The following is a 25,644-nucleotide window of genomic DNA, read 5'->3' on the forward strand; positions in this document are numbered from 1 at the left end:
AAAATAAACCTTTGTGTGTTAAGCTACGGAGATTTGGGGGTTGTGTGAATCGGCAGTCAGCCTACTGTAACCAATACGCCCTCCTCAGTGGGTGCTAGGTGCCCAGCGAGTCCCAGGGAAGTGACGGGTTCAATGTCAGAGCAAGCTGCTGGTCGGCCAGGGCTAGAACCAGCATTTTCCCAGGTACAGCCTCAGACAGGGGATGCGGCACCATGACCACACACCACAACCTGGGCAGCACAAATTCCCAAAAAACTTTATTGTTTCAAGTGGCAAAATGGTATCAGTTTCTGTGGGGCGCCTGGCAGGGCGGAGAGAGACTGGGGGTGGGGCTGGGCTCCGCCCGTTACAAAAATCAAAGGCTTTTATAAAAAATGCTATAAACTGGTATCAAAAGAAAACCCAAGGGAGGCTGGAGGAGGAAGCAGAGAGGGAGGCGGGAAGACAGCGAAGGAGGGAGGGACCTAAACCTTCGACCGCTAACAACTGGTTGGGAGGGAGGTGTGAGGGGAGTTGGGACGGTGATACAAAGTGCATAACTGTGCCTCCCCAGACGGCCCCCGGAGGTGGAGGGGGCAGAGGCTGCAGCCTGGGGCGTGGGGGGCTCAGCAGTCTCCTTGCCGGGGACCCCACAGGGACAGGCACTGCCTGAGACTGCCAGATGGGAAGGACCTGCAACAGGAGGAAAGAGAAGAGGTCAGGCAGAGACGTGGGAGTAGAGGAGGCGCTTCGGTGTCTCTCCCCCACCTCTCCACACCCCCTCCACCGCGCACCTGCCTCCCCACACCGCAGCCTGGCTCCCCCAGCGGAGCCCGGCGCCATGGAGACCCTGCTGGGCACCTGGAGCCTAGTGAATGCACCCCAGGGTCCCAGATTGGAAGGGCGGGCAGACCACGCTCAGGCCACCTACAGGGCACGGGGGACCCTCCTTGAGCCCAAGAAGGAAGGTGGGGATGGACGTCCCCAAGCCAAGGGACCCGCCAGGTCTCTGGAACTTGGCCTCAGCTGCCTGCTTCCAGCCTCACAGAGAAAGAGGGATGGAGAGCTCAGGTCTAGAAGAGGGTCTGGGGCCTCCTGAGTCCTCCAGGGCAGGCCCTCTTCAGCCCTGAACCCACTCCCAACCCCAGACAGGCCCAAGCCCAGCTCCTGCCCTCACCTCAGTGACTTCTCAGACCTTCTTCTTCTTCAACTTCAGGGCTTGCAGCCAGTTGGGCGATGATCCTTCTGACCTTGAAGGCAGAGGGCGAAGGTCAGAAGGGAGTGGTAGGGACAGAAACGCCCCTCCCACCGGGAGAGGTGGTCTCGGGCTTGGTTAGAGACCAGCACTCCGGCACCAACTGAGCAGAGCAGACTTGGGTCATGCCAAGCATCTCAAAGCCTCAGTTTTCCTCTCTTGTAAAGCAGGGTCTTCCTTTTAAGGCCCACGCAGTGAGGCCAGTGAATACCCGGCGCTTAGGTCACCTACCCTGAGGATTTCTCTGGCTTGGGAGGTAACGCGAGGGGCTTCCCCAGCCCCGGGACCTTGCAGGACTTGGAGCGATGGATCACGGGCTCCTTCTGACTCGACTTGCTCTCTGTCGTTTCCCCCTCATCAGCCGAGCGGTTCCGGGAGCGCAGCTTGGCCTGAGAGACAAGCCAGGTGCAGACAGATGTCAGAGGGGCAGGGGAGAGCAGCCACAGAAGGCTAGGCCTTCTCCCCAGAGTACGCCGTCCCCAGAATCAGGCTCAGACCCCCTCCACCTCTCACCCCAGTGGATGCGAAGTCGCTTAGAGATGAGCTTCCCCCGAGAGCTGAGCCATGCCTGGCACACAGCAGGCCCTCAAAGAGACGCTGCTGAAATGAATGCAGACTAACTGGGCTGGACAAAGCCAGCAGTGGCTTCCCGTCCCCGCGCCTCTGTTCCCTCTGTCTCGAATGTCTCCCCACCTCACCCTGCACAGCCCACTCCTCCGCGCACCTCGAAGCTACAATCACATGTTCACAGGAGGCCTTCCCCAATCTACCCTCCCATCCTGCACCCACTGTCTCTCCCTCCCTCTGGGCAGGCCCACCTCTTACCTTTAACCCCCCCAGTGACACCTAAACTTCTCCCTTCACCAGGGCTAATGATGGCACGGCTCACGTCCCCACTACCCTGGGAAGTTGTGGGACACAAACACGCCTTGTTCTTCCTTCCATCCCACTTAGCGCACAGCACAGGGAGAGCAGAGTGAGAGGAAGAACAGGAGGAAGGGGATCGGGAATGAGAAGATGGATGGAGGGAAGGCAGGCTGGATGCAAGGTGGTCAGATGGCCCCGTTATCAGACGGTACCTTCAGGGCTGATGGGCTCAGGCCAGGAAAGAGGTTGACTTTCAGCCCCTTGGTCACCCGTGTCCGGCGGTTCTGAGGCTCCTCCACCACTTCCTCATCGGAAGACGGTACCCGTGAAGCCCGCGGCTCTGCAAGGGTCCAGAGAAGGGCTCAGCACAGGCGGCAACCCCAGACCTCCCCGCCCCTGCACCGCCCTCAGACATGGACACGGATGTCATCACACGATACCCCGGCCCTACCTGTAGAGTCCTGGAACAGCCTTGCGTCCGACTCAGCCACCTCCGACAGGCCCAGCGTGCCCCCAGGCCGGATGGCCGGGGCCCGGTGCCCACGCTTACGCCCCAGGTTGGCACGGCTCCGATACATGGCACTGTCCAGGATCTCGGTGCCCTGCTCAGGACAAGGGTAACACCACTGCCACCGTCTTCGTGGTCCTGCCCCATCCCAGGGGAGCCCCTAACAGCCTCGGGCCGGAGTTTCCTGCTTTTTGCCTCCCGGACTGAGACTGCTCAGGGCCCACACAGATGAGAGAGGCCCAAGGGACGAGTACCCCCCCATGCCCCCGACAACATCCCACCCACTGCCCTGGGCTCCCCTCCACTGACCTCGATGAAGGAGAAATCCTGACTGGTGGAGCTGGCGGGAGGGCCCTGGGGGGGCCACTGGGGGGTCGGCGTCCGGTCCCGCTCGCTCCGCCCGGTCCCTGCAGGGCCCCAGGTGCCGTCCACCTCTTCTGTCTGGCTGGCTTCACCATCGGGCTGGGGCCTCCAGGAGGGCAGAGGGTCCCGGCCAGGGTCCAGGGGCGCCCCCTGGCCAGCGCCTGCTGTGGCCCCTTCCTCCTCTGACAGCTCCCTGAGGCCCGAGGTTGCCGACTCCCGCCGGGCCGCGGCCCTGGAGCTGCTGGCAGCCAGCATCTCCTCCAGGAGGCCCTGGGAGCCGGAGGGCGGGGAGCGGGCCAGGCATCCGCCAGGGCTGCAAAGGACCAGAGGCCAAGGTCACGTGGGACCACATCTCCCTCCCCGAAGGGCGCTTTCCCCAACCTCTCCCTCTTCTCCATGCTTCTCCCGACAGGCGCCTCATACAACACAGCACAGAGGGCAGCACCTGGGCCAGCCTGGCGGGTTCAAATCCCAGGTCCACCACTTACTGAGACTTTGGATGAGTGCCTTCACCTATAAAAGCCTCGGGGTCTCCTAACTACAGAATCACTGGGGGACTGGAGTGAGACTCTAAAGCCCCCAGCACAGTGCAGAGCCCTCGGTATGTGCCCTATAAATAACGGTTACTATTACCACGACCGTCGCTGTTGTTGATGTTGTCAGTGTGTCCCTCCCAAGGGCACCAGCTTGGGTGGTCACTCTCCTTGGGATAAGCCAGGCAGCGGTCCATCTGTCCAGCCTGCCTCTTCGGCCCCCACCCTCCGGGTCGTCCCTCCCCGTGCCCCAGTCTCACTGAGCACCCGACCCTCACAGATGGCTGTGTGTCCGACTGTGTGTCTGGACAAGCTGTTCCCGCCTGGAAGGCTCCCCCATTGCCTCTCTGCTCACTCTCCCTGAAGTTCAATTCCTCCTCTGAAGCCGGCCGGCTCCCCTCCCCCAGCCAGCGCTCTCCCCAGCCCTGCAAGCCCTGGGTTCTACCTGCCCCAGCCCCTGCCTCAGAGCGCGTGGTTCTTTGTCCCCACTGCCCATCTGTGAGCAACTCAAGGGCAAAGACGGGCCCCCTGCCACCTTTGTGCTCCCAGCCCTCGGCCCAGGGCCTGGCCAGGAGCGGGACGGAGCAAATATTTGCCGAGGGAATGAGAGGCTGGGTCACCTTGCACCTCGACACAGCGTCTGCGGTCTTCTGCCCGCCGCTCCCTGAAAGCATGACAAGAACACAGCAGGCACAGCACACCACTCTCACTAGCTCACGTTCCTCACACGAGGAGCCTGTGTTGCCCAGCTGCCCCCCTGAAACACACAGATATACCTGCACACTCTCACGGCACATCTCCTGCAGGGAAGTGTGCACTATTCATCTGTCACTCCTTCCACACACACCTCGTACCCGCCACACCACAAGCACAGCAGAGCCAGACCCGACACACACACACACACACACACCGTGCACACAGGCATGGGAAAGGCGGGCAGGACAGCACCCCGGAGCCAGGCCAGAGTCCCAGATTGGAGGGGAAGAGCGTGAAGCAGGTGAGTCAGTACCAGGCCAGAAGGGGATAGGGCGGGAGAGAGCGTGTGTCAGTCTGTCCTTCCACAAGCTGCTGACAGATGGAAATTAAAGCAGTCTTGGGAGGGAAGGAGGGAGGGAGGGAGGAGGCGGAGGTAGCAGCAGAAGTGCAGCAAGGCAGCGGAATCAGGAGCAGCCGTGGAGGGGGGCCAAAGCTAGCTTACCCTGCTGCTTAAAATCAGGGAGGCCAGGGAGGGAGGCGGCAGCGGCAGCACCCCACCCAGCCTGAGGAGGCCCTGCCCACAGCCTCTCCCGGGGTGAGGCAGTGAGGAGGCTGAGGGCAGGCCCCGAGAGCTAAGGGGATGTGAAACAGCGGATGGGTGGATGGAAAGATCCACCTCCAGAGCAAGACCTGGCCCGGAGCCACGTGGGCAGAGGGCAGTGGAGGAGCTCGGTGGGCTCTGGGGGTGACCATGGGGTGGGGGAGGGAAGCATTCATTCCTGCTGACTTGTCTAAACCCCACTCACCCTTCTCCCCATCCCGGGAGAAGCTTTCCTTCTCCTTGTTCTGGGAGCACCCAGAACACCTATAACCTGAGCCGCTCCCTGGCAGGGAAGCAGGTCAGGAACCCATCCTGAGCACTGCCCACTCCAGCACACATATGGACTGCACCCCTTGCCTGTGGCCTTGGCAAAGTTACTTATCCACTCTGAGCCTCAGTTTCTTCACCTGTAAAATGGGGATAATATAAGTACCTATACTTTGCCGGGTCTGTTGGCAGAAATATACACCCAGCATGTAGTTGGCCCTTGAAGAATTTTTAGGATAATCATCCTCGTGCTCAGCACAGGTTCCCGGCCTGAGGACTTGTCTCATACCATCTCTATCCCTCGCCCACCTGGACTTAGAGGCTCCTGAGGGCCAGGACTCTATCCAACCCCACGCCCACAGCCACTCCAGGTGTAAACACGGGGATCAGCATGTAGTAGATGCACAAAAAATCAGTTTCCTTGTGTTCAAGGCTCCAAGACCGAAAATGAGAGAGGTGAGGACTGAAGCTGGAATGATGTGTCTAAAGGGGCAGCAGCTGACCTTGACCCCAGAGAGACAGGAGGAGCACCCAGAGAGACGGTTACAGGGCTGGGGCCCAAGGGAACATGAAGGAGCCCACATTCACAAGTTGTGGGGCCTTGAGAAAGTCACACTGCCTCTCTGGGCCTGCTTCCCCACCCACGGAATGAAGGAGCTGGCCTCAGTATCCCTGCGGGTCCTCTCACATTCTGTGAAGACCACCACCCCCCCACCCCCACCAAATGGCTGGGAGGCTTCTGCCTCGCTGCGGCCTGGGGGAAGGGGCAGGAGATGACCAGGAGGCCAGAGAGAGGAGAGGGCACTGCAACAGCTCTCAGGAGACCCAGGAGCGCCACTCCCACCAGGACGAGGTGACCTAGACACAGAGGGGAGGGGCCTGATCTCTCCCCGACGCCGCTCTTGTCCCAGTTATATGGACAGTGGTACAGCCAATGACCACCAGCAGGGGAACCTTTGCCCCACACAGGATGATGACCAAAGTGTCCTCCAAGGCCTCAGTTTCGGGACAGCCCCTCACATCCATCCACACTTGCAAAACAGATACAGATACTAGTGGTGAGCATTCGGTCAGTGACGACCGCGTGCCAGGCAGGTTTCTATCACTTCCTGTGTATGAACTCCTAGCCCAACTCCAGAAAGAGACATTGCTGACTCAGTGACCTTAAGCGGGTCACACCACTCCCCGACCTGCTAACCGGAGATGATAAAATCCCTTTCCCACTTCACAGGGTAGGTGTGAAGATCAATGCTGTGGGTGTCGGGGGTCGATTACTCCCAATTACAGACAAGACACAGGAGGCCTGAGCAGAGACGGGACTTGCCCAAGGTCACAGGGGTGGTGGCAGAATCAGGACCCAAACCTGGCACACAGGCCCAAAGCCAGCCGGCTCTGAGCTGTCCTCAAGGACTTCTCGTTACCAGGAGAACCTCCAAATTTTCCTCTAAAGAGCAACTTCCCAGAGGGTAGAATTTCCCTAAGTCAGATGCTCAGAACACCAGCCCCTTGGATATTAGTCAAATAAGCTTGAGAAACATCACATTAGAGAAAGATATACAGGTTCCCTTACTCCTGTGCTTCAGTGCTAATATCCATACTCCTTAAGTCTCCTGTACGCCCACTGAGTACACAGTGGCGTTTTCCAAACACACAACATGGCCGGAAAAACCCAAGCGTTTTCAAGGTGTGATGGGGACCGGAGCTCAGAGAGCTGAGCGCTGAGGACTCCCAGCTTCTCTGCCGATACCCTTCCCCTTCCCCAACCCAGTCCCCCAGCCAGCCTCTCCCTCCATCCTAAACAAGGGGAGATATTCTCGCTTTCCCCCTCCCAAGGCCCACCCCAATCTTCGGGGAAAGGTGGAGGGCTGTGGGTCCCACTGCGTGGTAGTCTAAGAGCCTTGAACGCAGTAAAGACGCAGAAGTGAGAAAGAGACATTGCTGACTCGGTGACCTTAAGCGGGTCACACCACTCCCCGACCTGCTAACCGGAGACGATAAGATCCCTTTCCCGCTTCACAGGGTAGGTGTGAAGATCAGTGAGGTGCAGTGTGCAGCTGAGCATGGGGCACTGCGGAGTTCTGAGAAGTTCTGAGAGTCCCGGGAAGTGGAATCCGGGGCAACCACGGGGAGCCTACACTCTCCTCCCACCAGGAATGTTACAGCTCAGAGAGGTCCAGCAACTTGTGCAGGATCCCAGGAGCCAGTGGACTCCTGGTCCCGGGCACTCAAGCCCTTCCTGCAGGCTTCACCTCTGCCCACACTCCTCCATCTCCCCCTCAGCAGCCTGAGCCCCCAGGATACTCCCCGGGGCATCGTCCTGGCCCCAGGCTCTGTCCACCTTCCCCTCTCCCTCCTCCTCAACCCCAAATGCCCCTCCTGACCCCTCCAACACCCCACCGAGTCCCTCTAGACACTTCCTGGGCCCTCCTGCCCCCCTCCCACTACCATCAACCCCTTCCACTTCTAACACAGATCCCATCCAACACCCCCCTCCCTTCTTCCCTTCACGCCAGGTGAGAAGCTCCAGGGCTGGAAAAGGTCAAACCTGCTACTCGGTCAAGAGAATTAAACCCAACCTCAGTGGATGGAAATGTTAGGGAAATAGAAACAATGCCTTTTTAGCACCCTTACCAGGTGCAACATCACCTCAGTTGGTTTTAGAACAGAAAAATCTCAGGGACAGACTGTGGTTGGCTCGGAAAACTATCGGTTTGTTTTTTTTTTGGAAAGTTCTGTTTCAGAAACTCTGTGCATGGAGGCCAAGGTCATGGGGCCAGGAGCCAGGTCCCAATGCCCTTCAGGTTCTTTTTTTCTTTTTTTTTTAAACCAGGGTTTATTCTCTGTTGTTGTTGTTTTATTTTTTATTTTATTTATTTATTTATTCATTGGCCGTGCCACGAGGCCTGTAGGATCTTAGTTCCCTGACCAGGGATTGAACCTGGGCCCGCAGCAGTGAAAGTGCAGAGTCCTAACCACTGGACCGCCAGGGAATTCCCGCCTTTCAGGTTCTTAAACGGATGCCCTCCTGGGCCTTAAGACAAGGCAGGCAAGAAGCACAGAGATCCTACCCGCTGCAAGAAGCAACGAGTGCCACTGCCCGCTCCACCCTGACGTGGAGCGCTCAGGCCAGGACGATGCAGAGTCCTCCGCCCCAAGCCTGTGAAAGCATCCGTGTTCCCTGGTCCTGGAGCACCTGCGGCTTCAGGACCGAGAGGCCTGGGGAACAGCCACCAGAAACCAACCAAAGACAGGACATATCCTCCAGCATACTCACAATCACCAAGGAAGCCTAAAGCACGGGTTGCAAAAGTCACACCGCAACCATCACATTCATCGTTCAAAAAAGGAACTCACCTGTATGTATGTCAGAGGTCAGTTTAAAAAATAAAGCAAAAATTCACAGTCCAAACCACCTCAATTTTCCAAACACTACAAGTTCTTGGGGGAAGGCAGTTTCTATCCCCCTTACAAAGGATGCACTTTTCGGACAGCCATCACTCCTTCCCTCCCCACCCTGGGATGGCGCTCCCTTACCTGACTCCAAAGCCGGGGGATTCCCCTGCCTCTGATCCGGGTTCCTCGGGGCAGACGGCCACGGAAGGCAGGGGAGCGTCTCCGCCCTGGGTCTCTGGCCCACTTGTCTTGCCAACTCCCAGCTCCCTGGCCTCCGAGGGGTCTCTGGCCTCCAGGCCAGGGGACAAGACGCCGTCGTTCCTCAGGCCTGGTTCGGGGGGCTGGCTGACCTCCCCTACCCCATGTTCCCTGGCCTCACTCCGGGTCCCCAAGAGCTCCACGTTCCGGAGCCCCGAGTCCTGGGTCCAGTCCGTCTGCCCCACTCCACACCCCCGTGGCCCCCGGGAACTCTCAGACTCCAGGTCGCAGGGCATCTCCAAATTCCTCAGGCCCAGATTGTCGCCCCAGTCCACTTGGCCCGCCCCGAGCTCCCTGTTTCTCAGCCCTGGGTCAGGTGTCCAGTCTGCCTGACCCACGCCGCGCTCCCTTGATTTAAGGAACTCTCCCGCCTCCACACCTGACCAGTCGGTCTGCCCCACGCCACTCTCTCTGGCCTGGCTGTGGTCTCCTGCCTCCCCCACTGCCGCCAAATCTCTGCCCCTCAACCCGACCTCAGAAGTCCAGTCCTTCTCCCCGACTCCGATGCCCCTGGGCTCCACAGACCCTCCAGTCTCCAGGCGGCCGGCCAGCTCCACGTCGCTCAAACCCAGGTTGTCTGCCCAGCGCACCTGCCCCATGGCATCCTCCCTGGCTTCACTCAAGCCCCCGGAACGCTCACAGCTGGACACTTCCAAGTTCCTAAGGCCCAGCTGGTCCCTCCAGTAAATGGTCCCGGCCAAGGTCTCCCCGGGAGGCACAAAGTGGCCGCCTCCTATCTTGCCAGAAGGGCTCAGGCCAGCGCCGCTCGCTCTGTCGTTGCCAATGATGCCAAACTGATGGCTCCTCTCGGCTGCCTCCATGCGGAAGTCGCCGCTCCAGTCCCGCTGCCCTGGGCTGAAGGCCACCGCCTCTGGCTGGGGGACAACGCCGAGGCTGAAGTCACCGGCCCAGCCTCGCTGCCCCCCCTCCCGGTCTTCCTGGTCGGCATCACCGGGGCTCTGGCCCCCTGCCTGCTGTCTTCCCTGCAGCCCTCCAACCTCCTGGCTGGCACCACCGCCTTGCCAGCTGCTCTGGTCTCTCTGTCCCAGTGCCCCATCCTGTGACTGGGGGCTGCTGGGGCTGAACAAGCCCCCGGACTCAGTCTCTTCAGGCCAGCTTACATCCCTGCTGGCCTCGCCCAGGCTCTCTCTGCCACTCAGAATCTTCTTCTCAAACTCCTCGTCCTGTTGTTGGGCTTCCTCGGGGCTGAACCCGGCACTCAGGGCTCTCACTCCGAAGCCTCTGTCCCGGGAGCCGAGGGCCGTGGAGCTGCCACCGCGGCTGTAGTCTCTCATCCAGGCGCTCTTCCCGAAATCCTGGCCCGGCTGCTCTGCACCCCGGCTGCTGCAGGTGCTCAGGGAAGCATCGCTCTTCCCGAACTCCTGGTCCTGCTCACCTGCGTCCCGGCTGCTGCACCTGCCGAGCTGGTCCTTCCTCTCCAATTCCTGGCTCTGCTCATCTTCACGCCGGCCGGCGTAAGCACCCAGAGACTCCCTCTTCCCAAATTCCCAGTCCTGAAGGCTTGCATCCTGACTGCTGTAAGTACCCAGAGAATCTCTCTTCCCGAATTCCTGGTCCTGGATATCTACATCCTGGCTGGAGGAAGAGCCCTGGGAATCCCTCTTTCTGAACTCCCAGTCCCGAACATCCCCCTCTTGGCTCTGCGGAGTGCCAAGCTGGGCTGGCTTTCCAATCACCCGGTCCTGGCCCGCGAGCCCCCCTGGGGCCGACACTCCACTCCCATCTTGGCTGCCGACCTCCATCCCCTCCTGGCCGATGCCACACCTGCCGGCCCACTCCCTAGAGCTCCCCTCCCCCACTCCGTGCCCGCACTTGTTGGTCCAGTCCCTCTCTCCAAGGCCTGGGTCCCCTCTAGGGCTCGCACCCCCAAGGCCATAGTCCTGAGAAGTGTCTTGGGACCAGCTGGAGGGACTAAAACTGCTGGGATGTGTGTCTGCTGCAATCCCAAATTCACTCTGCAGATCTTTCTGGGCCCAGCCAAGGAGTCCCTGGGAATCAGGAAAAAAGAGAGAAACAATCAGGGTGAGAATCAGTCCAGAATGAGAGAGTCAGCACTGCCTAGTGCCCAAGAGCCCCACTTTGGCTACAGAAAGCCTGAGTTTGGATCCCAGCTGTGTGACCTTGGGCAAATCACTTAACCACTCTGGGCCTCAGGGTCCTCATCCTTAAATGGGGTAATTCCTACTGCGTGGGGTGGTACAAGAGGATTAAACAAAATCATTTACGCCAAGTACTCAGCATAGCGCCTGGCGCACCATGGACACTCAATCGATGATCCCATGGTCATGTTTACAGCCCTTGGGCAACACTTGGCAAACCGCCAGGAGAGAGGCTGCCTGGCGGAATGGTCTTCACATGGGTATGGGGCTGCACTCTCAGCAAGGAGAGATCAAGAACTCGAAGCCCCTCCACGATCTCCTTTCCAAGGCAAAATCCCAACACCACCCAACACCCTTCTAGCCCCCGGGAGTTCCCAGCCCCTTCCTCCCTAAGGAAAGCACCCTCCTGTCTAGGCCTCCCCGGGAAGACCTCTCAGTCCTCGCCCACCTGCCCGCCTGCCCGCCTGGGAGGCAGAAGGGACAGCCTCCTCCTGCACAGGGGAAAAGACCCAGCCGGGGCTCCCGGCACCCCACCCCACACTCCCTGACTCACTCCTGCGGGTGGGGGAGCCCTGGGCTCAGGGCTGCGGAGCCAGCCAGCCTCATCCCGCAGCGCTGCGTTGGCCAGCAGCCTCTCCAAGACAGACATGCTGGGCTCCCCGTCCCCAGGTCGGGCCATGGCCCCTGCCTCCTGCCCCCTGCCCGCCCCAGGCTACTGGGCGCGGAGGGTGCCAGGACAGGGCTGGGCCGCTCCCCTCGCCCAGACCTGTCCGAGTGCTCCGGCTCTGGCTCTCGCTGGCCCTGGCCCCGCTCCCTCCAGAGCAGCTGCAGCTCAGGCAGCCCCGCCCAGAAGCCAGTTGAGTCACCCACATCCTGGGACAGACACACCTACTTCAGGAGCCAGCCTGGTCTTAACTCCTTCCTGCTCCTCCTCCTCCCCCCACCTCTGCCCCCAGAGGCCCCCAGGCTCCGCCCTCCTTCCAGCCCCACCCCTACCAGCCCAGGCTGGGCTTGAAAAATACATTTCAAAAGCCACCTGGACCCCAGCCCTGAGATTCTGGGGCAGCCTGGTAGGAGAAAGGGCACTGGCCCTGGAACTGGCGCTCTGGCCCTGGCCCAGCCACCAACTTGCTGGGTAACCTTTGCACAAGGCTCTGCCTCCTCGGGGCCTCAGCTGCCTGTCTACAGAGGCAAGTCTGAGCTTAATAGTAATAATGTTCATAAAAGGCAACACTCACCAAGCACTCGTGATGAGCCAGGCACTATTCTTAGTACTCTACAGGTACTAAGGTAACCGGCACACTACAAGGTAGAGCTCATCACTGTTCTCCCCATTTTACAGATGCAGAAACCAAGGCACAGGCAGAAAAGTCACTTGCTCAAGGTCACACGTGGGCAAAGAGCAGGGCCAAGACACGAACCCAGGCAGTCGGGGTCCAGAGCCCATAGCTCTAACTGGCTATGCTGGTGCCCTTCATAATGCCACCCATAATAACGTACTGAACGCTGTTTGCCAAGCATTGCACCCAGCGCTTTCCATGTCTATCTTACCCACAATACAAGCCTAAGAGGCAAACGTTATCATTGTGAAAGGACTCTGAAGCTTAGAGGTTAGGGTATGTTCCCAAGACCAGTCAGCTGGTGGATGCTGGAGCCAGATAAGAACTCACACTAAACCCTAAGCACCGTCCCATACCCTCTGCTCTGCCAGCTCTGCCAGACGGTACAGCTCTGAGGGGCACGTCCTAGGTGCCCTTGATCATGGCTGGATCCCAAGCTCTGATCACATAAAATCCATGTTGAAAGAACAAAGCCCTCCGGAAGTCCTGGCCTCCATCCCAAGCCCTGCCCCGTGCCCTGTCCTCACCTCAGAGCAGGCACTTGGGGTCTGTGTGTCCTTCAGCTCAGATCCAGCTCCCCGCCTTGCACCTCCAGCACTGGGGGGCGGTGAAGCCAGGAGGTCATCCAGCCAGTGGGAGCTGCTCTCAGGGCCTGCAGGCTCGGGGGACGCCCTGCATGGGTCTTGAACCTCTGTCCTGGGTTGGGTGGTCTCAGCCTGGGCCAGGGTCACGGCCTCCTCCTCGGCAGGCAGTGCCTGCCCGGGGTCGGGGATGGCGGCAAAGAAGACACAGGGCTGGTCACGGGGTGCTGGCTGCTGCTGCCCCAGGACCGGCTCCAGGATGGGCAGGGTGGCCTCCCTGGTGGGCAGAGGAAGCAGGGATCCGTGTCCGGGCAGGGGCTCCCGTTCCTCGGGCCTCTCCTCTGCCTGCAGCAAGACTGGTCCAGGCGGGTGCCCTGCCGTTGGCAGGGGCTCGAGGGGGACAGCTGGGGACTGAGGATGGCTCTCCCCATCGCCCTTTTGGGTTGGGGAGGCGCCCGGATCATCCGCCTGCACCCAGGAACCAGGCCTTCCTGGGCCCTCTGGAGCTGGCGGGGCCCCTCGCGCCTGCTGGGACACTCCTTCCTCCCCGCCGGCTGCAGCCCAGTCTCCAGCCTCCGCGGCCTCCGCGGCTTCAGTGATGGGGGAGGGGGGCGGGGAGTCCAGCCGCCACACCCCTAGACCCGAAGGCCGCGTGGGGAAGGTCCATTCAAAGGACTGTGACAGGCTCCAGCTGGACTGTGTCTCACTCCCAAAGGGATGATCCAGGGCCGAATGGCTCCCCTGGGTTTGGGGCAGGGCGGCCAGCGAGCCCCCCAGTTTCTCCTGGTCTTCGCCGGGCGGCCGGAGCCCACCTTCAGAAAATCGGCGCTGAGCCAGGCTGACGGGACGCAGGTCCTCACCCTCTGCGGCCGCCACCTCCCCAGATGGCAACGTCCAAGGGAGGTCTAGCAACTCACCCCCCTCCGTCAGGGGTTGGGGCAAGGCGGCTGGGGGCTGCTCCGGGCTGCGGCGCCCCGAGAGCTCCTGGAGGGGAGGGCTGCTGGGTCTGGGGGCCTCCGGGGCTCCCAGAGAGGGGAGCCCCGGAGTAGGGGGGTGGCAGGAGCCCTCATCAGGAGGGGCCGCAGCTGGGGATGCCGGAGTCTTGGGGAGGCAGGGAGAAGCGCCGGAAGCTGCAGGGCTCTGGGCTTCTGGAAGCTGTGAGTGGCGGGGAGAGCTCTCATCGGGTGAGGAAGGACGGGGAGACTCGGGGGCCGAGCTCGAGGCTTCAACGGGGAGGCCTGGGCTGGCGGAGCCTCCATTCTCCAAGGTGGAGCCTGGACTGGAGGGGACCCGGGGCTTGGAAACCTGCAAGAGAAAGGTCAAGAGCCATCACTCACCACTCAGCTGGGTGGGGGGCCCGCTGCCACCCCCACAGGGACCTCAGGTCAGCGGCCGCCTCACACTCTCACGCTCCACGGAGGAAGCCCGGGCGCAGAGGGAAAGCCACCCAGGATGGCCGCAAGAGGCTCCCACAGGACTTCGAGTGTCTTAAACGTCTTGGGGTCCACAGACCCCTCCTTTTGGCCCTCTCCCCACAAAATGCACGTCGCCTTATTCACACGGTATCACTCACACCACTTCAGGTGGTTCAAACCCTCCCGCCCACACCCACCCACCCCAAAGCGCACCTAAGGATCTTCTAAAGGATCCACGGTTCATGGGTCAAGAACACTGGCTTTACAAAGGGAAAAGGAAAACTGGGACTCTGGCTGTCTGTGTGCGCGGAGGTTCGGCCTCAGAGCAGGACTCCAGGCCCCACGCAGCTCCAGACCAGCTCCCAGGAGCAGCTCCTACCTCCCAGGGGTGGCGTGGAGCTCTGCACCCTGCTCTGTGCGTCATAGTCTCGCCTCAAGGAGGCAGGCAGGCCGGCCTCAGCGTTCAGGTGAAAGGCCCAGGGCACGGGAAAGCACCTGGCCCAGAGCTACCCCTGGCCCGGCCCTTGTAAGCTGTGTGCCCTCCTGCACAGAAGTCACTCCGAGCCTCAGCTTCCCCATCTGTACCCTGGGGCTGGTGGCAACCATGTCCGTCTCACGGTTAGGTGAGGATTAACTAAGATTTGTGCACATGGCCTTTCAGGATAGGACTTAGAGGAAGAATGGATGCTGTGGGACACTGGGGCCACCAAACACCTGGCACTCCTTTACCCCTCCACTCAGCCTGTCCCCAGACGGCAAAGTGAGTCTCGCTCTACCTGACCTCTGCCCCACCCCCAGAGATCACGATTCCCCTGCCGCCCTCTCGCCAACGGGGCTATTTCTGCCACATCATCACCCACTGGGTCTGGGCAGGGGGAGGCATCCTGCTTCCTTCTCAAGGCCAACTTCCATTCCCTCCACCCTCTGTCCCCTCTACAAATCTCTGGTTAATTTAAAGCTCATGCCCTTGAACTACACCAGCCAGAACCCCTCCTGTTAGAGCCCCCTACAGACCCCTCCTTCCCTCAAAAGCAGAGCTCCTGGACCACTGCCACCCTCCCCAGCGCTACCCGTTATAATGCATAGTGATTCCAACAGTCACACCGTCAACCCACCCAGCATCCTGGCTCCAGTCCTTGCCCTCCTCTTTCCCGATTACTTTGTGACCCACCTGTCCCCAGGATCCTACCCTAGACCTTGTCCTTACCTGTAACGACTGCTCCTCCACAACCTCATTTTCAGGTGTCCCGCTCACCCATTCCCACCCACATCTGTCCACCTCCCTCTCTCCATCCCCCACCCCGCTTAACCCCTCAGCCCCTCTGAGAAGCACAGCCACTAACCCTCCTTCCTTCTCACTCCCTCCCTTCTCTCTTTATCACCACTGATGTCACTTTTTTACACAGCTCCCTCCCTCACCCTACTGCTTAACCTGTTTAAATACACGGCTCTCCCCACCTCAAGGCTGCACCCGGGCAGCTGTGCTGGACGCGGCTGGAGAAAAGCACGCAACCAGGATGGCTGGGCCCCCTGCGGCTCACCACCCCCTGCCCTCAGAGGGCACCCCTGCGGCCCAGCAATCCCACTGCACACCCCCCCCCACCCCCCAGGCAACGCTTTCCCATCTGGTCTCCTCAAAACTCCATAGTTCCTCCCGGGCTCTCTCAGCTGACGGCCTCGCCCCCCTTCCCTGAGAACGCAGGGGCCGTGGACGGAGGACACCCACACCAGCACCCACAGCCCCGCCGCCTGCACAGGAGCCCAAGCACCCTGCTCCCTGCCGTGGTCGTGAACTGTCCTTGCTCAGAGCTAAGGCCAACTCCTCCTCTCTCTGTCCTGCATCACTGATTTTTCCTACTCTACTGGATCACTTCCATCAGCACACAAACTGCTCTCGTTTCTTCTGGCTTAAAAAAAACAAACTACACAGTGCTGTTGACTCCTCCTCTCTCCCTGGCTACCACCCCTTTTCCTTAAACACAGGGCTCTGCATTCAGTATCTATCACCACAGCTTCTCTCACCCATCCTCTGCTGAAGCCCCTCCAAATGGGCTTCTCCCCTCGCCCGCCATCCCACCGCTCTGGTCAAGGTCACCCATGACGCCCTGCAGCTAACTCCCACTTCTCAGCGCTCATCTTCCTTGCCCCGTGGGGAGCGTCTGACCACTAATCCGCCCTCCTCCCGTCTCCCGCCCCCCCCACCCCCCCAGTCCTGGAAGCTACTAACTTCATTTGGCTTCCAGAGCACTCCACGCTGGCTGGATTTTCTACCTCACCGCTGCTCCTTCCCGCTTCTTCCGAGCTCCTCTGCTAGGCCTCCTCCTCTTCCCTCCTCCGCCTCACCCCCTCCCTTGGTGATCTCAGTTGTCTTTACTACCATCTCTACACTGACAAGGCCCTGCAGCTCCAGACTCAAATATCCCACTGCCCCCTCGACGTTTCCACTTGCATTGTCTACAAGGCATCTCCAACTCAACAAATCCAGAAGCAAGCTCCTTTGATCTCCCCCGATCCTGCTTCATCCTAAGAAGTCCCCTTTTCCGTAAAGGGTAACCTTCTGATCGCTCACCTCAGAAGCCCTGGAGTCACCCTTGATTCTGCTCTCTCCTCACATCAGTCTATCTGCAAATCCCGTCCACGCCACCTTCAGATCCTAGACAGAGGTCACCACTGCTCGCCGTCTCTACCACGGGCTATACCTCCAGAGTCCATGACCCCATCATTTCTCACCTGGGTTATCGCAACAGCCCCCTAACTAGTCCCTGCTGCTGCCCTAGGCTCCCTGCAACCAAGAGGGCAGGGTGACTCTTTACAATTAAAACAGCAGAGGTCACGCCTCTCCTCCAGCCCCTCAATGGCATAATCCCCTCACGCAAGCAAAGGTCCTCCTAGGGGCCTGCAAGGCTATCACCTCTGGGTCCTCCCGATCGCCCAACTCCTCCTCTCTCACTGTGATCCAGACATGCAGGCTTCCTTGCCGGGAAGGTACCAAGTCCTTCATACTTGCAGTTCCCTCTGCCAAAAATGCTATTCCCCAACATCCACATAGCTCACTCCATCCCCCTCTTCGTAGCGAGGCCTCCCCCTGTTACCCTCACCCCAGAACCCTTCCAGGTGTCCCCAGCACCTGTCTGACACACTACACATCTGCTGGCTCGCAGGGATGTCTGGGTTGGCATCTGCCTCCCCGCATTGGAAGGTGAGCTCCCTGAGAGCAGGGGCGGTCTTTGTTTCGTTCTCTGCTGTTTCCCCAGTACCCAGGTCACAGTAGTTGCTCAATAAATACTTTTGGACAGACAAATGAATGGAGTCAGGTCTCCCTCATGGGGCAGATAGGACAGCCTCTGGCTAGCAAGGGCTCTGTGAGTAAGAAGGACCACCCTTCACATCACTTACTCAGAAATTCAGGCCGTCTGCCCTCTGAGCACACTGTCAGGAGAGGGGATGTAGCAGGAAACCCCCAAGAAAGGACTCTTCCTCTCTTCTGAACCCTGAGAAGGCAATCCAGCCAGGGAGAGCCGAGGACTCAGACCCTTCAGATCCTGCCTCAGCTCCTGGGTAAGTTACTTAACCTTTCAAGCCCGGGTGTCCTCACCTCTCATATGGGACCAAAGGGGCCTGCCAGCTAGAGTTATCAGTCAACATTCCTGGGATGTGCCCAGCACACAGTAGGTAATCAAGGACTGTTGTTCTGGACACTGTAAGAGCCTCAGGGCCTGAGCCACACTTAGCCAGGGTGGCCTGGAAGTGGAGAAATCTGAGCCCCAGGGCCAGCCCTTGGGCCAGTCACCTCCTCCACGGCCTCCGCTCCCCCACCTAAACTACAAGGAGGTGAAAGAGATGATCTCAGATGACCCTTCCAGCTCTAAAATAGCACGGTTCTGATTCGCAACCGGAGGGTAACTCACGTCGGTAGGTGGCTCAGAGCTGGCCAGCTGAGCCAGGTCCCCGTTGAAGGCCAGGTCCGAAAGGGGGTTCCTGTGAGGGAGAAAGAGGGGAAATGGAGGCCTAGAATAGAAAGGCCTGTCACAGGGTAGATAAGGGAGAGCTGATCACGGGTCTGCCTAAGCGACTGCAACTGCATCCAATGTTAACTGCCTCCCACCTCCCACAGGCATTTCCTACTGGGGGACAGAGACGCTATGCAGTTTCCACAAAGTGCCCCAGAGACAGTGCCTGTTCCCCACCTGCACACCGAGGGTTAAGTTCCCCCAACTCCTTTGGGAAGAGGATGCAGCTTGCCCAGACCCCTCCATGGCCCCCAAAAAGATACCCGCCCCCCTTCCCTTAAGGGGTTAATGTTCTCCTGCCACCAGGGAGAATGCAGCTGGTCCTGCTGCCCTGCCAATACTTCTTGAGGAATTGCAGGGGGAGGGAAAGGGGGAAGAGGGAAGAGTGATTTTCCAAGGTTGAAGTTGTTCATTTTAAGCCTGGCTTGGAGCAAAGGAGGGGAAGATGAAGGGCGGAACCCAGTCTGGACAGGGTGTGACCTCCTGGGAGCCCAGGCCTGGGACAAAAGAGTTGATAGGAGGCCCTGCCTTCCAGGCACTTTAAGGTGAGAGAGGGGAAAGGCTGGAGGGCAGGGCAGCGCAGGGTAGGGCAAGGGTCTTACCTTCCAGCTCAGCTCAGACCACAGCGGCCCTGCCCTCCACAGCAGCAGGAGTGGGAAGGGGCCTGTGGGCCCAGCAGAGCTGCCAGGGGTCCAGCTGCCAAGTGCCTCAAGCAGCTCTCCCTGCCCTGAGGATGGCCTCCATGCAGCTGACAGCCCTCAGCCTCTTCCAGTGCCCAGGGGCACCTCCTGGTCAGCCTTCTTTTATATACTGGCACCAACTCTAGGCAAGTATACCATATGCAACAGTCTCCAACCTAGCTGTACTTCCTGTGCGTTGACACTAGCTGGCCTGGCATCAAGGTGTGTTCGTGTCTTTCCTCTCCCATCAGACTCCTCCTCACAGCCAGACTGTGTCCTCTTCAAACGGACACACTCACACACACACACACACACACACACACACACAAGCACCTGGCACACGGCTGCACCCACAGCACGAGCTAGCAGTTAAAGTTAAAAGCACACTCTGGAATCAAACAGACCCGAATTCAAACCCCAGCTCTGTCTCTCTCACTTGCTAAGGGACCAGGGGAAGTCACTTTTGAGCCTCAGTTTCCTCATCTCTAAAATGGGTTTAATATTCCCTTCACTAAACAGCATGGCTGTGGATTAAGTGAGGCAGAGATTGGCTCTCAGTATAAAAAAAAACCCTGAAAATAAACTTCCATACCGTACATTTGAACTCTACTATAAACATACATCAACTCTGTATAGACAACTATCATTGTAAAAAGAACACAGTAGCACTGTCTGCTGGGGGAATGTTTTGTGACTCAGACCTAACCTAAAAGCGAAGATCACAATCCCAGATGCAACTACCCACTTTGTCCTCCAGGCTGCAACCAAACATACAGCCTCCCACCCCCTCACCTCTCCTCGGGGGTCTTGCTGGGCTCTTCAGGGCACTCTGTGGGAGACTTTGCCGGCCCCTCCTGGGCCCATTCCCTGGAGAGGGTCCCACCATCCTCATCCCTGGGACCTGTGGCCACACCATAGGTCCTGGGGCCATATCTTGAGCTGCCATCATGGTTAAAGGTGAGGCGGGAGCCCCAGAGGCGGTCAGGGCTGGCCGGGACCTCCTTCCTCGGCTGTTCCATCTTGGCCAGGATCTCTTCCACTGTGGTGGCTGCAAAGCGCTCCGAGGCTGGACGGAAGGGCGCGGGCGCCTTCCGCACACCCGTCGGGGCGGCACATCGAGCTGGAGGTGTCAAGGGGGCTACCTCTTCTTTCCCAGGCTCCTCTTTCACAGTCTCTCGGGTGGCTTCTCCTCCAGTAGGGGTCTCAGCCATAGGCCTTGGTGCAAACGGAAGGGGACGCTTGCTGCCACCATAGGGCTGGGGTCCCGCCAGCATGTTCATCTTGCGGGCAGAAGGCAGCTCGGCCAGAGGACCCCGGGGAGGCCGAGGCCCAACAGGCACCAGCAGGCTGGGCTTGGCAGGCAGGGCTGGCTTGGCGGGCAGGGCTCGGGGTTTGGGCTTGACAGGGGGTTTGGCCCGAGCGTCACCTACCAAAAGGAAAGGGTTGGTTGGGGGGATGTCAGAAGAACAGCAAGCAGAACTTCATCTCCCACCGTACAAACTCAGAATGTTCACATCCTTCTAGGTACAAGTCAAATGTCACCTCTTCCACGAAGCCTTCCTTGATTTTACATACACATGCCAGAAACATCTTCCATCTCCAAATTCCCAAAATGTCTAGTCAATCCCCCTTATAAGCTAAAGCTATTTAAGGGTCCAGCTGGCAGCTATTTCTCCCTGTACCCACTTTGCACCTAGTACACGTTCTTAACAAATGAATGAATAAATGAGCAAATGAGCTAATAAATGAGTACCTGCCTACCCATATCAAGTAGTCAGCCCATCATCTCCCCAATGTAGTCCTCTCCTCTTACTTGATACTCTGCTATACTACCATTCACAGTAAACTTGTTATCCCAGCTCAGCTTCCCTACTCTGCCACCCTGCTGCCCCCTCCCCCAGTGCACACCCAGGCCACCTCCCCACTGTCATCCGGTGTGTGATCAGGAATGCAAACTTACTATTGACCTAAGCCAAACAGAAGTAAATCTGGTATAGGAGGAGGAAAAAAAAAAAAAAAAAAAGACCAGAAACCCATCTTCTATGTAAGGCGTTTCAATACCAAATAAAAGACCTTGAATTACTCATGGCCACGGCCCTTTTAATAGAATCCATCGCCCACTCATTTGGCTCAGGGCAAGAAAGGCGTCTAGACAGGGAGCCAGGAGGCCTGGGTTCAAATCCATAGGTGCATGCCATTTCCCCCCTAGGCCTCAGTTTCCTCCTCTGTCAAACATGTGGTTTGATCCACACCATCTCAAGGTTAGTCTGCTCTCCTCTGCTGGAGAGCTATGATCTCAAACAGTTCTGAAGGGTCTCAGTGGGAGCTAAGAACCTTTCAGACTCATCCTGCCCGTCCTCAGTACTCCTCCCTCCCTCCCTCCCACTGCACAGAGTCATCGTTAGCCCAACCGCTCCAAGACAGAATGGGGGTTCAAGCCTCCGCCCCTCCCACCCTCCTCCCAGCCACCCCGGTGCCCCACCCTGCACCCATAGGTACCTGGCTCAGAGCCAGCAGATACCAACTCCTCCTCCAGCTCCCGGGGCGGTAGGGAAGCCATGGCTGTGCCTTCCCTGAGAGCAGATACTTTCATCACATGCGGCGGACCTGCGTGAGAAGTGGGAAGCAGAGGGGTGTGAGCTGGGGTGGCTGAAGACCCAGGAAAAGAGAGAAAGCAAAAGGGTTGGGCGCTGGCAGTAGGCTCGGTGGCGAGGGACGTCTCCTACTTCTGGCAGAAGCAGAGTGCGGGACAGGAAGAGGGAACTTCGGGGGGGGGGGGGGCTGGGGGAGGTCAAGGGAGGTCCCCAGCCGCCACACCCTCCACACTTCCCAAATCACTCTCCAACTCTTGTCTCCTAACCCTAAAGTCCTGGAGCTTCAGGGAGCCACGCACTGCTCCCTCCCGTGGCCATCTCTCCGTGGCACCCCACTTACCTCTCCCAAGGCACCCCCCCGGGGTCCGGTGGCCCCACTCGAGGTATCTACTCAGGGGCAGAGTAAGAGGTCCACAAAGTCTGAAGTCTCTCTGTGAATCACCTCATGGGAGACGGGAAAAACCCGCTCCCTCCTCCCCAACCTGGGGCTCCGCCCCACCGCCTGCCTGCCTGCCTCCCCCTTCCTGCTCACCCTCCTTCTCTCCCTCCCTCCTGCAGCTGGGAGTGGTTCCCTCTCCCCCCGCTTCCCCCCTCCTCCTTCCACATCCCTGCCCCACTCCCGCCTCCTTCAGAGCTGTCTCATCCAAACACGGAAAAATAAGGAATAAAAAGTAAACATCTGGAATACATTTTTTTCTTTAATTTCTCAATCGCTTTGGCTTCAGCTTGGAATTTGATGAGGTAAAGTCAGGGCCTAGTCCTGTTGCCATAGCAATGGCCTCCCACTGGATTTCCAGAGCCTCGCCAAGAGGAAGGAGGAGCCGGCCCAGGCCTGGGCTGGGAGAATGGGACAGGGCTTGAGAACATCCGGGGGGCGGGGTGGCTTGGGGGAAAACTCCCTAGGGTTCCCTTTCTTGGACAGTCACAGTGGGACAGCCTCAGCCTATGAATGTATGTGGGCATCACTCACCAGCCTAGACTTGACCTGAGGGGTTTTGAGGGGGGCTGAAGTAGAAATGTTAAACCTAATGACACAACCCTATGGTAGAAGCCAAACGGGTGCCCCTCCTCTAAGCTTGTAACAGAAGCTTCAGGTCTGCTACACCAGATTCAAATGCTGGGTGGATCTACCACTTTCTAGCTCTGTGACCTTAGGCACATTGCTGATTTCTCTAAGCCTCAGTTTCCCTATGTGAAAAACACAGTTACTGAGACTGTTAAGAGGCTTACATGAGGGACTTCCCTGGAAGTCCAGTGGTTAAGACTCCGCGCTTTCACTGCACACTGCAGGGGGCACAGGTTCTATCCCTGGTCAGGGAACTAAGATCCCACATGCCATGCAGCACAGCAAAAAAAAAAAGAGAGAGGCTTACATGAAAGGATGCACACAGCTGCTGACCACAGTGCCTAGCACCTAATAAGTGTCCAATAAATGTTGGCCATTATTAGTATGATTCCATTTAGTGTCACCAATAAGCTAACACATTGGTGACCACCTCCTCCTTTCCCCAAACCACAGGCTTCCGTTGTTCCAGACCATTCCTTCTCTCCTGCAGGCCCCAGTCATGTCACCTGCTCTTCAGACACTTCACCACCTCCTCAGTTCCCACCCTGGCTCCTGAAGCACCATCCCACCCTCAAGACCCCCCCAGGTTGACGGAGCCCTGCCCCTCTTGTTCCAAAGGAAGAGGGGTATTTCCTATCACCTAGTGTGTCCACAGTCAGTGAGGATGACCCAAACTTCTCCAACCTGCAAGGGGCACTGCCTTCCTCAAAGTCACCCACTCCAGCTGGTCTGGCAAGACAGCACCAAATCCGAAGGGACCTCAGGTGTCCAACCATTGCAAAACCCACCCACCTCTCACTTTTACCCTGCCCCAGCTTGTTTGAAAGATGGGAGGGAATATGAAGGAGGTAGAGAGATACCCATGATTGTCAATCCCTTGGTCAGCCAACTACCACACAGGATGCTCACTGTGGGTGGGTGGGTGAGTAACTGTGCACAGCCGGTCCAAGTGTGCATGGAGGAGGGGCACATGACGGGAAAAAATAAAATTAAAAAAACACAAGATTGTTTCCTTGTCCCTGAACATTATTACCAGGGACATGGTGTGGGTGGTTAGAAATGGAGAGGAACTGGTCCAGAACCGAAAAACCCTTCACCTGGGGGCCTGGTGGACACCTCAGCAGCGTGAGGAGCTGCAGCAAAGAAGCTGCAGCTCGCCTTCCCCAAGAGGAAGGGGTCGCAGCAGTTCAGAGGCCCCAGCCAGGAAACCCAGGGGAACAAGGCCAGAGCCCAAAGCTGTAAAATCTCAGTGGCTCTGAGCATTCCCAATCCGTAAGAGTCAGGAGGAGACTAGCTGACCCCTGGGAGCACAGGCCGCCGGAATGGCAGGGGAGAGGCCAGGCAGCTCCAGCCCCGGGGCAGAGGCCCAGAGAAGCATCGCCGCAGGCGGGGTCGGCCCTATAGACCTGGGATCTCCGGCCGGATCTGGGGCCAGAGAGGTCGGAAGGGACAGCCTGTAAACTGCTGGAGGAGGGAGGGCCAACGGGAAGACGGAACAGCCCGGGGCGAGGGGCCGTCTGGAGGGGCCCAGTGGGGAGCTCTGGACACAGAGGGACGGCAGCAGCCTGAGAGGAGGAGAACAGGGTAGAAGAGGAGGAGGAGGGGGCGGCGGCGGCAGAAGCAGAGAACCTGTGCGCGGGATGTGGAGCAGCCGGCGAACAGACGAGGGACTGGGGACAAGGACCGGGTGGGGGCGGACTGGGGTGCTTGGGGGCGTGCCGAGGGAGCCGGGGGAGGGGGCTAGCGCAGGCCCGGGGGTAGGGAAAGGCGGGGGTCCCTCCAGCAGCTCCGCCCGCCCCCCGGCTCCTCCTCAAGCCCTCGCCCCCTCCCCCCTTTCTTCTGGCTCGGTCAGCACGAGCTCCAGACCGTGCACCCACCGCCCCCGCGCACACGCGGCAGGTCCCCTGTGTCCCCCGCCTACCCCGCGCCCCCGGCCCCTGCAAACTTTCCTGGTGACCCCCCCCTCCCTCCAATCTCAACCGAGGTCCCGACTGAAAAGCGCCCACTCCTTCCATGCCTCTCCCCCGCCCCCAATGCCGGACCCCGCCCCCTCCTTCGCCCTCCCGCCCGCCCCCGCACACTCACGCGCTCCCCCAGGATCCGGCTCCGCTCTGCTCGGGCTCGGCACCCCGATGCCAGTCTCCGCCGCCGCTACCGCCGCCGCCGCCGCCGCCGTCACCGCGGGACCAAGCCAGTACGAGCTGTGGCGGGGCCCCGCCCCTAGCTCCGCCCAGGTCCACGCCCCCAAAGCGCCTCATGAATATCCATGAACCGGTGAAAACCGGGAGTGGATAGACCGTGCAGAATCCGCCGGGTCGTACGCAAATAGGCGCAGCCCAGGTACTCAATTATTAATGAGTCTTGCAAATGAGGGGCCTGCCACAGGCTGAGACCCCGGCGAAACTGACGCAACTTAGCTGCTGAGGAGCGCTTGGGCAAAATGGCCACCGAGACGACTGCCTAGAGAGGAGACTGCCTTAGGACGGCCCAATTCTCAGGCCCAGCCGCCTGTACTGATTGCAGCACCATAGAGTCACGGCTAGAGAAAAGGTAACCATTGGCGGACTAGAGAGGCTTCCTGTGCAAACACCTAAGAGCCTACGCAACGTGGCCACTCCACGTGTATAAATTCAGGTTTAGAGCCACCGCGGGGATGACTGGAAGCTCTGTTTTCCTCGCTAATCCTCATTTATCTCCTGTTATGCTCCCTTCCCATATATAAATTCCTCCCAACCTAAAAATGCGGCATACCCCTTTCCTCCCGTAAGAAAAGCTTCACACATACTCCACACCTTTCCTGCATCTCCATCTCCATCAGACTTACACCACTCCCCCCGCCCCGACACACACACACACACCACTCATCCTCCCCAATTCTCCGGGCTCAGGTTTCCATTACCCCTGCTGCAGGGAAGCTGGTCAATCCTGATTCCATTATCTAAAGACTCAGAAGACCCTTGACTCATATAGGTGATTAAGGATGGAGCCGGAGCTGCCCCCTCAGCTTGGCTAATGGAGTGCAACTGTGAGAGAGACTCCCTAATCAGATCAGCTCTCATTTCTAGACTCTCAGGTGGCCCATCCCAGCAGAAGAGAGTGAAAAACGATGCTTGTCCAG

General features: G+C 59.0%; 1 protein-coding gene across 2 annotated transcripts; it reads right to left on the bottom strand.

Annotated features, from left to right (window-relative positions):
* Positions 1-583: 583 nt before the first annotated feature.
* TNKS1BP1 (tankyrase 1 binding protein 1) lies at positions 584-24,787 on the bottom strand. Of its 2 annotated transcripts, none has more exons than XM_059931616.1 (12): positions 24,612-24,787; positions 21,366-21,473; positions 19,659-20,292; positions 18,085-18,154; positions 12,708-14,066; positions 8,604-10,729; positions 2,919-3,285; positions 2,553-2,703; positions 2,314-2,441; positions 1,466-1,623; positions 1,157-1,229; positions 584-672 (listed from the first exon to the last, which is right to left on the bottom strand). In XM_059931616.1, exons 2-11 carry the CDS (start codon positions 21,457-21,459, stop codon positions 1,169-1,171), a joined length of 5,148 nt encoding a protein of 1,715 aa, XP_059787599.1. In that variant the 5' UTR covers positions 21,460-21,473; positions 24,612-24,787; the 3' UTR covers positions 584-672; positions 1,157-1,168. The 2 variants fall into 2 exon arrangements, with proteins under 2 accessions (XP_059787599.1, XP_059787600.1); XM_059931617.1 differs by lacking the exon at positions 24,612-24,787 and adding an exon at positions 21,801-21,909.
* Positions 24,788-25,644: the final 857 nt, after the last annotated feature.

The sequence above is a fragment of the Balaenoptera ricei genome, chromosome 8 (assembly GCF_028023285.1).
Source record: "Balaenoptera ricei isolate mBalRic1 chromosome 8, mBalRic1.hap2, whole genome shotgun sequence".
Lineage (NCBI taxonomy): Eukaryota > Metazoa > Chordata > Mammalia > Artiodactyla > Balaenopteridae > Balaenoptera > Balaenoptera ricei.

What these genes read in the sequence shown, in the direction of transcription:
- TNKS1BP1 (XM_059931616.1), bottom strand. Translation starts at nt 21,459, where the DNA reads ATGAAAGTATCTGCTCTCAGGGAAGGCACAGCCATGGCTTCCCTACCG. An exon ending in TCCCCCGGCTTTGGAGTCAG is followed by an intron (nt 3,286 to 8,603) that starts GTAAGGGAGCGC and finishes GGTCCTTTGCAG; the next exon opens with CCCTGGCGGATGCCTGGCCC. An exon ending in AGGATTTCTCCTTCATCGAG is followed by an intron (nt 2,704 to 2,918) that starts GTCAGTGGAGGG and finishes TGTCCTGAGCAG; the next exon opens with GGCACCGAGATCCTGGACAG.